Source organism: Orbicella faveolata, unplaced genomic scaffold, assembly GCF_042242905.1.
Source record: "Orbicella faveolata isolate gen_17 unplaced genomic scaffold, um_ofav_v1 contig_25, whole genome shotgun sequence".
NCBI classification, from domain to species: domain Eukaryota; kingdom Metazoa; phylum Cnidaria; class Anthozoa; order Scleractinia; family Merulinidae; genus Orbicella; species Orbicella faveolata.
The window spans coordinates 24,411,802-24,423,958 of NW_028301553.1; the positions used below are offsets into that span (position 1 = coordinate 24,411,802).

At 39.9% G+C, this 12,157-nt stretch overlaps 2 protein-coding genes across 3 annotated transcripts in view; one reads left to right on the forward strand and one right to left on the reverse strand.

Annotated features, from left to right (window-relative positions):
- Positions 1–3,391, forward strand: part of LOC110039822 (cell adhesion molecule Dscam1-like) — a 28,225-nt gene extending 24,834 nt beyond the window's left edge. The window contains exons 19-22 of one of the 2 annotated variants that reach the window (XM_089294249.1): positions 376–438; positions 963–1,148; positions 1,744–1,874; positions 2,138–3,391. In XM_089294249.1, the coding sequence (XP_089150375.1) occupies positions 376–438; positions 963–1,148; positions 1,744–1,874; positions 2,138–2,341 (584 nt within the window). In that variant the 3' untranslated portion in view covers positions 2,342–3,391. The remainder of the gene's footprint in view (positions 1–375; positions 439–962; positions 1,149–1,743; positions 1,875–2,137) is intronic. The other variant, XM_089294250.1, reaches the window with a different exon arrangement.
- Positions 3,392–4,309: 918 nt separating this feature from the next.
- LOC110039815 (sortilin-related receptor-like) overlaps positions 4,310–12,157 on the reverse strand; it is a 38,401-nt gene continuing 30,553 nt past the window's right edge. Inside the window, exons 30-33 of the mRNA XM_089294444.1 lie at positions 11,624–11,731; positions 10,807–10,885; positions 6,306–6,719; positions 4,310–5,790 (exon numbers count right to left, since the gene is read on the reverse strand). Coding sequence (XP_089150570.1) covers positions 5,726–5,790; positions 6,306–6,719; positions 10,807–10,885; positions 11,624–11,731 — 666 coding nt within the window. The 3' untranslated portion in view covers positions 4,310–5,725. The remainder of the gene's footprint in view (positions 5,791–6,305; positions 6,720–10,806; positions 10,886–11,623; positions 11,732–12,157) is intronic.

The window sequence follows — 12,157 nt, forward strand, 5'->3', positions numbered from 1 at the left end:
AGAGTAGATACTTAAATCTTTCTTCTGCCTGTGAAGGATATTTAAGGTGCGTAAGAAATTGGATTTGTTCAGCAATATTTTGTGATCTATGATGGACTAATTGAGCAGTTTGTTTTTCAAAGTTGAACAAAATGTAAGCTTCTGAATCTTTTGGGGACATTAAGTTAAGAGCTGTTTTTTGATTAAGCCTCATAAAACACCTGAAAAGGATCAAAATCTTATTAACCAATGAGAATGCCGTTGATCAATACTTTAAACAGCGTGACGTTAGCGTCTCCATAACGATACGTCACATCACCTAGCAACCGAAACATGCCCGTGTTTTGTCGGGATATAGAGCTAAACAGTTGAATTAAACCTCCTATCGTTCAACAGACAGACTTCATCTGCCTCCACAGACGTATGGACCTCCCTTCTGGAGAGATTCCTATAAAGGATGTTAGTATAAACCACAATAAACTTCAATTTATTTAAATTATTTTTAAATTAAATTAACCTCTCTAAGACGTAATAATCAAGATTTTGAAGTAAATTTGATTCTTGTTTTCAACTGTGTTATCCTGCTTGCTAACAAGTAGGCTTGAAAGACATTTTAAAACTCAAGGGTGTTTAACATTTGAGACTAATAAAAAGGGATTCTTTTGCTGCGTCTAACATGTAGCGGTCATTTAACTCTAAAGAATATAATCCCTCTAAATGACTTACAACTGCATAAACGTGTTTTAATTTTGATTTCAAGAGTTAAGAGTTGAACTTGCTTTTTATTTAAATACTTGTCTTCTGTGTTTCTTCTTAATAGCCTTAAATTAGATTTTACTCTGCGCTTTTTGTCTCTAAAGTAAAATGTGAAACGTAAATTGTTATAATAATACGCTTACAGTCCTGGGTGCATTCTTGGTGCATGCACGTTCTGTTCTCTCCCTTGTTTTCCTCAATAACCCATCATGTGTTATACGATACAGGGCCTCCCCCACAGTACACCCCAGAGGACTTGTCTCCCGAAGATCCCATACTCCAACATCCGGGAGAGTTAGATTTGGATGATCCTTCCAGTTTACCGCTTACTGAGAGACCCCCAGACCTACCACCACCCATGGCTATGTTGTCTAGCAACCGACCGATGTCCAGTAATTATCACGATGATCCACGTAAGTTGTTATATTTTTGCATCTTTAGTCTTGCCACACAGTTTCTAGGTCTGCTTTTTTTCGTTCTATAATTTCCTCCTGGAAGTTTGGAAGATTTCTGTCAGTTTTTATCACACCTTGATTTCCATGTCATTCTATTAATGAGAGTCAGATGACGAGAATAACGGAAATCATGTGTTGATGTAACCCTAAAGCCCACTCCTGGCATGTACATAAGCTTCTTATTGTTATGCTTAAGCTTATGCTTGCGTCGCAAGTAAGGACCGTGTTTAAGAATTTATCTTAAAGCGAAGTATAAAGGGGGCGTCTCAGGGAAGACTAGCGCTCACTTGTCAATCAACAGTGGACGAGAAAATAACTGCAAGATATTAATCAGTGAAGAAAATCACTGTCCTCCTCTGCTAACAGCTTGCCGCGCTGATTCTCGCAGTATTTCGGTTTGGACTAACAAATGCATGGAGCTGGTAGAAAATTCGTAACAAGCTATCCCAGCAAACAGGCGTGTTTTCTCTGACAGCAAACCTGGAGAAATTAAACTCACTTAAAATTTACCAAAATGTTCTCTAATGAGGATTTCTTTTTTTAACAAATGTAGAAGATGGACTTCCAGAACCTCCCTCATTTTTACGTGACATAGTCTACCCAACAGGCAATGACAGAGATCCACGATATGATTCAGACGACGCTATGCCTTATCATCCACCCTCACCAGGCCGGCAACGACAGGTAACGATACAAGCCGTCACGCAACGTCTCCGAACAAAAAGGCGTTGCGTGACGAACATTAAGCCCCTCTGAAGAAGAAGCAGTCTACGAGACTCATAGACAAAATGTTCTGTGGTCGTCAGCCGTCTAGCCTTGAATTTCTATGCAAATTTCGAGAAGATATACCAATTCTTCCTCAAGTTGACAGTGGGAAATGTTTTGTACGCATTTTGTTTTGTTTAAGCGTAAATTTATATTGTTTTTCGTTTTGTTCCTTTCCGTAGCCTTATATCAATGTTCATGGTCAACTCGTGAGGCCCGACTCGCGAGACTCGGACGGTTTCCGGAGACCCGAATCGTTACGATCGTCAAGAGACGCGCTCACACCAGAACCGGAAATACCTCCAAACCAATGGCGTTCGCGAGGGTCTGAGTCCGACGATAATAGAGGAGCACCGGAAATGAATTACGTCAGTTATCTGGTCTAATGCAAGAAGAAGATGCTATTTTAGGCACGAGTCCCTCTCGGCTACTCTCAAAAAGGGAGAAAGAAAAGAAGTCACAGCGTTATTCTTTTTGTACATGCAAGAAGAAACTTTTACTAGGAAACATTTACTAGATTTTTAAAAAAATACAAATTAGCTACGCTAAAACAGAGAATATCTGCCCTAAAGTAAGTACAATCAGATCAATTTGTCTTCAGGCGGGAGTTCCTTCTTAAAAGTCGAAATAGTCTGAAAGAAGAACTCAAAGATAGAGCATTTATAGTTGATCCATCGTGCTATTTTATTATTTATTTTCTTTTTATGGTGCTCGCTCTCATTTAGCACTCTAAAATTCGGTGTCGAACGGAGAAACAATTCAACTGGTACACCTCATTCAACGAGTGCCAGACTGAAAAATAAGTTACTTTTTGTGAAAAACCTAGCATGCGAGAAATGAATGAGTATTTCACTTGAATGGTCAGACGATAGAATATTGAAGTTAGAATCACATAATATAATGCAATGTGTGGTTTCCGCCGTGCGCAGCGTCTTGTATATGATTATCCAGTTGTCAAGAATTAGGGTATTGTTTATAGAGGATTTATGGTTTGGTTTTGTTATAGAGCTACGATAAAAATGTAAATAAATTTTCGAGCTACCGAAAACGCAGGATGTCATTTCTGCATTACCGGGAATAAGTACACCTCATGAAAATATCTCTTTGGTATTTTGTCTTAAACAGCGTTTATTCACAATGGCACGTGCAAAATTTGTGGATTGTACAAAGCGCATTTTATATATTGAATGTAGGTAGCAATTAAATATTTTTGTCCATCCACATGAACAATTTTATACTCGATATCGCTTTTATTGCCTCACAGTCCCAGTCCGTCGCTCTCCATAAAAAGACAGAGAGATCTGGTAACTGGGTTACTCTCGACATAACCGTTTTTAGGTTCCTTGTAAAATTTAAAAAGTCGTTCATTTAACAGCCGCTCCAAATATTTTGTAAAACATGCTTGAAGAATTAAAGTTAGGTTTGGTCTCATTTAAGTGCAGTGTATGGTTTCTGTATTGCACAACACGCTTGCTGGGCGCCGCATTTTCCACCCGAGACTGAGCTTTCGGGTTCAGTTCTACGCGAAAGCTCTCGGGTTTTACGCCTAAACGTTAAGGTTTTTACTCGGGAACTTTCAAGGCGAGTTCTTCGCGGGAATTTTTTGAGACGCAAGGGAACTTCGCTTAAAACTGCTGAAGTCTTCCCTCGATATTTTGCACCCTCTACCTTATGCGCTAGGCTTAGGTACAAGTATAACAGCTAACATGTACGTGTAACGATCGGGGCTGGGTATTTCAAAGACCGGTTAAGCTAAGCCAGGAATTAGCGAGAAATTTGATCTAGTTTTGAATTTTTCCTGTTAGGTTTTCTTGAATTTGAATAATCTCGAACTACACAACATAAGCAGTGAAAAATCGGCATCGTCAGGAATAAGAAAAGTATTCCGCGTAAGGCTTAAATACAAATGCAAAGTAAAAACGTGTGAAAAGCGAAAGAATTCGGACAACAACAATGTATAAGATTAATAATGTACAATTATGAATTTAAAAAAAACGATAAAATGATCTAATGGACGAGTGTTATTGTACAAAGAGTGTCTCTCGATATGCTAAAATGGTCATTGGAACAAAACGTCCGCGAATTTGCTGCATTCCTCTCGGAAACTGAGGGTAGGTTTGCACTTTCGTATGTAAAATGCCTCGAGCAGGCGTAGGTTTGCGGGGTCTTTTTCCAGTACAATGGTCTTGATTTCGATGCCTTTGCAGACTTTGTTTTGGCACTTTGAGATATGTTCTTCACGGAGGAGTTTTCTTTGTTTATGTGCTCTCTTACACGATAGTTGATAAAGCGTGTGGTGCTCCTGATGTTAGCTCGCAAAACTGTTATTTTAACTAATTAATTTATTACTATCATTTTGTTTTTTTGTTTTTTTTAACTTTATTTTCCCTTTTGTATCACCCTGTTCCCGTGAGTACCCTACATTTTCCTTATACTCCTTAACTATATGATCTTTCATGTGCTCACTTGTCACATTTGTTAACCGCGCGGCCATGGGCCGAGCGCGGTTCTAGGTTTACCCGTGGTTTATTTTTTTTTTTTTTGTCGGTGACCAGACGCAGACCTCCGCTCGGCCAAACTTTGAGTCACGCAACATGTGATTTTTTTCTGCCAGAAGCTGTTAAAACATAAATACACGGACAATTTTACCGATATTGTTTTCTTTTTTGTGGGTAAAATATATTTTCTTTTCGTTTTATCAAAGCGTTGGATTTAAAGGGAATAATAAATACGCTGAAAAAAGGTATTACGTCAGCCATGGAATGCGCTGACGTTGCAGCTTTCACTTTCGCTACGTGACAAATAAGATCGTGTTTACTTTGCAAGTTTATTTCGGCAGAAGCGACGGTCATTAATTTATTTGTAATTTTGCGAGTATTTCTTGTGGTTTTAGGCAAATGAAGTAAATCCTTTGACTGTTTCATCGCAGCAAGTTCATAGATCGGAAGGAAAATTAAATATTTGCAAGCCAAGCAAAGAACGTGTCAGAACGTGCAAAGATTACGTCATTGATAGGGAAATAACCACCGTACTAAAGATAGCCGTAGATAACGCAATTCTTGAATTATGTGACTTGTGTGACTTCTTTGCTAACCCTTTAACTCAAGGGAAAAAAACAATTAAATTTAATTGTGACTTTAAAGAAAGAAAGCGGTTTGTAATAGTGTTCGTATCTTCATGCCCATACATATCCCGAAGAAACTTCCAGATTAAGACTATTACGTCATCGGAGATGTCACAACGGCTACGACTGATGGTGCAATAATAGAGTGTGTGTTGATCAAGTGATGTGATGTCTACAGTAATCAATGAATCATCAAAGATTGCTTTGGAATATGGACTGCGTTGCGACTGTAGTACTAAGAAAACAGTTAAATTTTAAAAGCGCGGTTATAAGATCTAACAGATCTTCTCGTTTGTCTTCTTTTACCCGACTTACTATATATCGGTTGTTCAGCGGAAAATTTTCTATCTCTTATGTGGTGCTGTAGATCAGCGACAGCTTGGTACTAAATACAGTAGTTTAAGGCCTAATTCGATAGAACACTAGCTTATCCAATATGCTACTGTAGGACAGCAGTTAACGCTTACATATTTATTGATTGGAATATTATTTCCAACAGCTCTATATAAATATAAAAACAGACTGCCCTGACTCTAAGTCAAACATTACTTTTAAAAGCCACAAGGTTTAGAATGAGCATCAGCGTCTATCAAATGATGTGACTGGACATTGGAGGTGTTTCTTAATTCATTGAGCTAAATGCCCTTTAAGCTGTTACAAGAATTTCATCATCAGTTAGGCTTTCCTGCAGCAACAAGGGCATCGCGTCTCCTGCAGAAATGGAAGAAAAATAAGAGTCAGATAGGAAGTGAAACGATTCCTTTCTTTCCACTCCTTCCCTCTAAAAAAAAAATATAGAATGGTCAGAGAATATGACTTTTAGCAGTTAGGTAAAATAGTTGTTAATTATTACAGTACGGGTAGGGGCTGTCTGTAATATCTAGCATGGTCATTAGATGTGTAATAATAATAAAATTCTTTTGAAATAGCCAAAAATCGTATGTAATAAATATGACACGGACAAATCACAATCGCAAAAGAATAGAAGTTGTGAACCAGGGAGCGAAATCTTCGTAACGTTTGCAAACTAAATTTTTATCTGTCGCTACTAAATCACTTAAGCTTAACCTCGATGATTCTGGGTGTCACAAACACCTCACCGAATAGTTTTGTAATATGTAAGAGTTCACTTTAAATGTAATCTCTCATGCGAAATCCCTAATCTTTTTTCTTTTTTTTTTAACACAACTGTCCCGTAGCAATTAAATTTTTCCATTGGCGGATACCTTCATTTGTTTCCTTTGTAGACTCTTGAAGGTAGATTTTTACACTCCGTCCAAACGTTCTCCGCCGGTAGTTTTTACGAATCAAGAAAACGAAAATTAAGACAACGATAACGCCAAGGATGGCAGTTGGGATTGTCCAGTATGGAAAGTGATGATTCTCCTTGTTGTTTATCAGTGGCAATGATGAAAACCTCTTGGTTGGTGACGGCTTGGTAAATGACGAATTGGTTGGTAAAGGTTTGGTTGGTAACGACTTAGTAGCAGTAGACGAAGGCCTGGTGGCTGACGACTTGGTTGACGAAGGCCTGGTAGCTGACGACTTGGTAGACGAAGGCCTGGTAGCTGACAGCTTGGTTGACGGAGGCCTGGTAGCTGATGACTTGGTTAGCAAGGTCATGGTTGGTGATGACTTGGCTGCAATTGGACAGAGGAAGAAAAAGAAGTAAACTGTGTGCGCTATAATAGTTCGGTTAAACTGTTTTTCTCGTGCATTTCAAAAGTAACTTAACAGTTATGTTTTTATTACCTAAAACGTCGACATCTAACTAATGGTTATTTTTCCTCAATTTCGATTATAGCGAAGGCTCCGGGTCAATAAATTCTGTCAGTTCTGACAGATTTTGCCAATCCTTAGTACGATTAAGAGCACATTGGATTCATCTCAATCCTGTCACCATTATAAATCACAGAACTTGTATGAAGTGTTTGTTGAAAGCCAAAATTCAGCTGCGTTTGAAAATATAAATTTAGATTCCACGAGGAGAGGAAAAAAAAGATCTCTCAAGCACCATGTGAATAAGCATACTTTGATCTGTAGAGGTTAAGCACTGTGACAATTGCTTCAAGTTTACTAGTGTCGCTGGACGTTTCAAGTTTAAATTCGTATTAACAGTCGCACGAAGGCCATCCCTAGTAAGAAAAAGCAAAACTCTAATTGAAAGACGCTTCATTTCCACAAACAAAACCTTCAAACTTACTGCTAGAAACATGTCTGACCAATAGAAATATAGTAGAAATCAGGAGCCATAATCGGGGACGGAGACCGTAAGTCTTGGAATCCGCCCGCACCTCAACCTCGTTCCCAGGGTCTCTCATCTTACCGCCCCCTGGAGCGAGCGAAGAGAGACCCTGGTTGGGTCTGGTCACGTGCCTCCCAGAATCTGGCAGGTGACAATTAAATTATTGAAGGGATGGGCGGCCTAGTAGGAATTTTGTCTATACTTAGCCTACGGGAGTTCGGGAAGTGTTGTCACCAAAGTAAACCAAGAACGATATGATGTTCTGAGGCAATGTCCGGCGGTAATATTCTGCAAACGCCAAGGAAAACTTATCCCTCATCTGATAGCGGAAATCCATGTCGCTGATGGTTGCATGGTTCAGTGAAGGACGTTACATATTGTAAAAATCTCCTCACGAAGGCGAATGGAGAATTACATACCGCAGCCGAGGTTGTGTATGCCGGAAGATGTTTGGCTCGTCTTTACCTCAGAATGAAGTGTAGGTCTTGTTACCGGCGATTAAATAATTTTAGAGAATTAAGGGCCTTTTAAATGATCACTGAAAGTCAAAGTCACTTCGAAAGGAGCGAAAGGGTGAAAAGATTTATTGAAGTTTCACTGCGCCGTCGGCGCCCCGAACTTTGCCGAGCGCGAAGGATATAAATACAGTGAACTCGTCGCGGTATACATTTCGCCGTCGTTGCTGATAAAATGGATTTATCTTCGAACGAAACGAGGCTAGAAAAAGAAAAATATAATTTTTATTGTGTCGTTAATAAATTAGTGTACGTGACACTAACGGTTCGAGAGAATTGTGCACATTTTCATTTAATTCTCGATCTCTCGACCTTTCTTTGCTTCAAGCGTGTTTCTGAGGGGCATTTTTTGTGCCGTGTTATTAGAAGAAATGGAAATTATAAGTAGAGCGGAGTCGTTTGATTATGTTACAGCATATTTTTAGAGGTCGTAGGTCTGCATGGTTTCCGCTGTTAACTGCACGTCGCTTCTCAGAGTTTGACACCTCTGTAATTTGCCATGCCGTGCTTATACTTTGGTTAGGTTCGTTTCTATTGCAAGATATGTTTTAAGGCTCTAAGTATTGGCTCTCCAGGGACAAAGATTAAAATATTCCGTGAACATATTGCTTACTTGCATTCTATGTTGTGACGCCGCAGGTGACGCCGGGCCCGGCTATTTGATTAGAACTGTTTGCAAGCACAGTGCGTTGCACGAATATCATATTTATCTTCGTCCAGCTTTTCTTCAGAGACTGCCGTAGCTTTACTTTGAGAAAGCTATACGTTTTCCTAGAGACGTTCTTGTTTTTTTGCATCAATTTGATCGAGTGCATTTAAAGGAGAAACAACAATTACTACGGGATGAAATTGCGCTGCTCGACGTCCACAGTTGAAATATGAATGACTTTCCATAAATCCAGTGGGTAAGACGGCAACACTGAAAATCACGACCACTAAATTGCCTCGAGACAGACTTGCTTAACCTTTAGGTAAACGTTGGAACAGATATTATTCAAAATTTCAGCCTGAAAGCTAAGTATTGATAAACCCCGCGGGTAATGTGGCGGTCGCAGCGCGCGACAAAGCTCAACGCGACAAACTGCTGATTACAGAGGACCCCTCCCTGATGTTCTCAATTGTCAAAGTGGCACGTGACCAGACCCAACCAGGGTCTCTCTTCGCTCCCTCCAGGAGGCGGTAAGATGAGAGACCCTGGGAACGAGGTTGCCCGCACCTATGATATGGGACAATTTTTCTATTTTTAGAACAAATTGCGCCATCCTGACGTCATATATCCGCGCGGATCCACGCACATGTCGGGGGCTCTCGCTTGGATGTTGTGACGTTGCCTGATCAAATGGTGAGAGTTAAGAGACCTTGAGAGATTATCTTGCGTATTTTTCATAGCGATGGCAGGGAATAAGGCAAGGAATACGAACCAGGGCGCTTATATGTAGTTTTATGCTGTGAGCTAACGGAAAAGGTGGGCTTTTCAGGGTCGAAAACAAGACTTCAATCTCGCGCTGGGAATGAATAATAAGATCTGCTCGCGCCAGTTGTATGCCGCGTATGTTTTTGCGTTTGTTCTGACTTAAGAATATAGCAAGAAAACTCGCTACTCTGGTATCGAGTTAATTTGTGAGTTTCTCAGACAATGTTTAATCATAACCAAAATCTGTTTTGATGGTTTCTTATTGTTTCTGCTTGTTTGGTGAGTTTGCGAAAGTTTTTGAAAGGAAAGTCTGACGCGTACAATCAGCTCATTTGCATAGTGCAGCTCGTGCACTTTCAAGTCCGCGTCGGTGTTTTCAATTGTCAACAAATCTTGACAAAGATTTCTTTCGTTATCTTTTGTGCTGAGATGCTGCAACAAATTTCAGGAACGCAAAAAAGGCTACTAACATCATGTGTGTTTCTTCAAGATAAGCATAGTGAAGTTTTACACTGCGAAAATGAAAACAGACAAGGAGTTTTGATAACTCGATCAACAAAATCGAAGTCGTTATTCGAAATTGATTAAAGAAAGCGTCATCGTAACTTTGCTGATTATTTCCGCTTTATTCACATATTTTCAGCTTAGCTTTTAATATGTTCTCAAACATTTATCAATCTTAAACATATTTAAAAACTATAGAGTTATTGTTTGAGTTCGATGTATGCTTACAATTTGTCATGTTTGCTGACTGTACACAACACGCATCGGCGGGCGCTCTCATTCATCGACAACAGGGAATTTACTGGATTTTTACACGCATAACACTGAGCAGTATTTACGGACGTAAAGTTATTGGGCCATGATGAAACATCAAGCGTTGCTTACAATTCCGGCAAAACTCAAACTGACCAAACTAGCAATTATTTTGTTTTACTTTTAAGTCGCGATAGACTGGCAAATTCCTCGCAAGAGTGTGGCAAGAGGAGCTAGGAAACTATGAAGCACTGAAGCTGTGCTATATCTAAATATATCAAGCTAGTTTTTTGCTGTGTAATGGAAAAGCTGTTAATCTTCAACATATGTGAAATTTAAAGTGGAGTAATGTGCAGCTCATGTAAAAGAAGCATCGGTCGGAACACAACTTGGTCAGCGATATATAAGCTTAAAGCGGAACATACCTAAATTCGACACTGTCTTACTTCACTCAAACTGGAGTAGCTTACGACGAAAGTACTTAAGAAAAATTCCAACAGACGTAAACGCGTTGAGTTGTGGGCCAAAAGCATGAAAAATTTCGGGAATTTCGGACGCCATTTCCCCCGCGCGACATCCGCAAAAATCCTCGCAGCATGTACGCGCGTGTGCCGCAGGAGATGGCGCAATTTGTTCTAAAAATGGAATTATTGTCCCATATCATGGGGACAACCCCAATACTAGAAATGGCGCGCGCTTACGGTCTCCGTCCCCGATTATGGCTCCTGGTAGGAATATAATAGTGTAAAATAAGCTATGAAACTTAATATGAAATAGCACGCCAAATTTCTCCATACCCGATGACCGTTGATTTGGAATCCACACAGACTGTGGAGCAGTAAAGTTTCCACCATCTAAATTGCTGTAAGCTTGTAGCTAGAGAGAATCAACAGGTATACATCAGTTAGTCAGTAAAATATAGTTTTATACTCGGACGAACAAGCAAACTCATAGCATTACGTGGTACACATTCCTAAGACATCTGTCACACTGGTAAAGAAATGATACCATGAGAAGAATTGTAGATGAAATTTCTCTTCCGTTAGGTAAGGGGTAGTTAAAATCTGCATACGAGATAATTGAGTGGCCCATCACGCCGGCGCTTATCTCCAGTTTATATGCAGCATGAAGCAACCAGTAATATTTCTACTCCTCTCTGGCTGGGATGCTAGTCCATCGCAGGCTTACACACAGCGTTAAATTTGCCGGTACTCAATATTATACACCTGGGTGGAGAGAAGCACTGTGAGCGTAAAGTGCCTTGGCCAAGAACACGACACAATGTCCACGGTCAGGGCTCCAACCCGGACCGCTGGATCCGGAGTCGAGCGCACTAACCATGAGGCCAGCACGCCTCCTCATCTTCAGTAAGCTCTAGTTTTGCTCCATGTCACCTAATTGGTAAACACCCTCATAGTCTGCGCCTGGCCTAATTGGTTTTCAATCCCATTCGCTGGATCCCGGATCGATTGATCTGGGTTTGAGTCATGGCAGAGTTAAGCCGGCGCCGAGAACTATGAGCCAGTTGGAATTCAGAGGCTTTACTCATAGACCTCCCTATGGCAATTATCAAGTGGTTTGTCATTATGATATCTGTTACATTGTTTACCTAACTTTAATGATATAAGTTACTCCTTCTGCAAGTCCTTTAAGATAGAAACTGAAAACATTTCCAGTTTCTATAATACGAAACTCCTTTTGGGTGTTGGACTTGAAATAGATCTGTCAAAAAGAAACAAGACTAGTACATGTACACAGTTTGAAACTAATATTTAACGAATAAAGAAGCCTCGACTGTGCTCTGTTTTGTTGTAAAGCACGCAGGAAGCGGTAAATGACGAAAGAAGTGTAGGGGAAAACACGTGACGTAGTAATTATAAGAACTAATACACAATTCTCCCTGTGTTCACAAAGAACTTTAAGTCCTGAACCTCGCCCGAAACTTTGAAGGCTGCACCATCAAAGTTTAGACTTCAAAATAAACACTCTTCAATGGAGGAGGAGTGGGAATTGTATCCTGTGCAAATGCTGTTCCTCTCACGTTAAAGCAATATTTTCTATTGTGTCCCAAAAAAAAAATTCCCGGATTTTTATTTCATACAAATTCTCCTGCCTACAATGCCCCGTTAACCAAACATATTTTCTTCA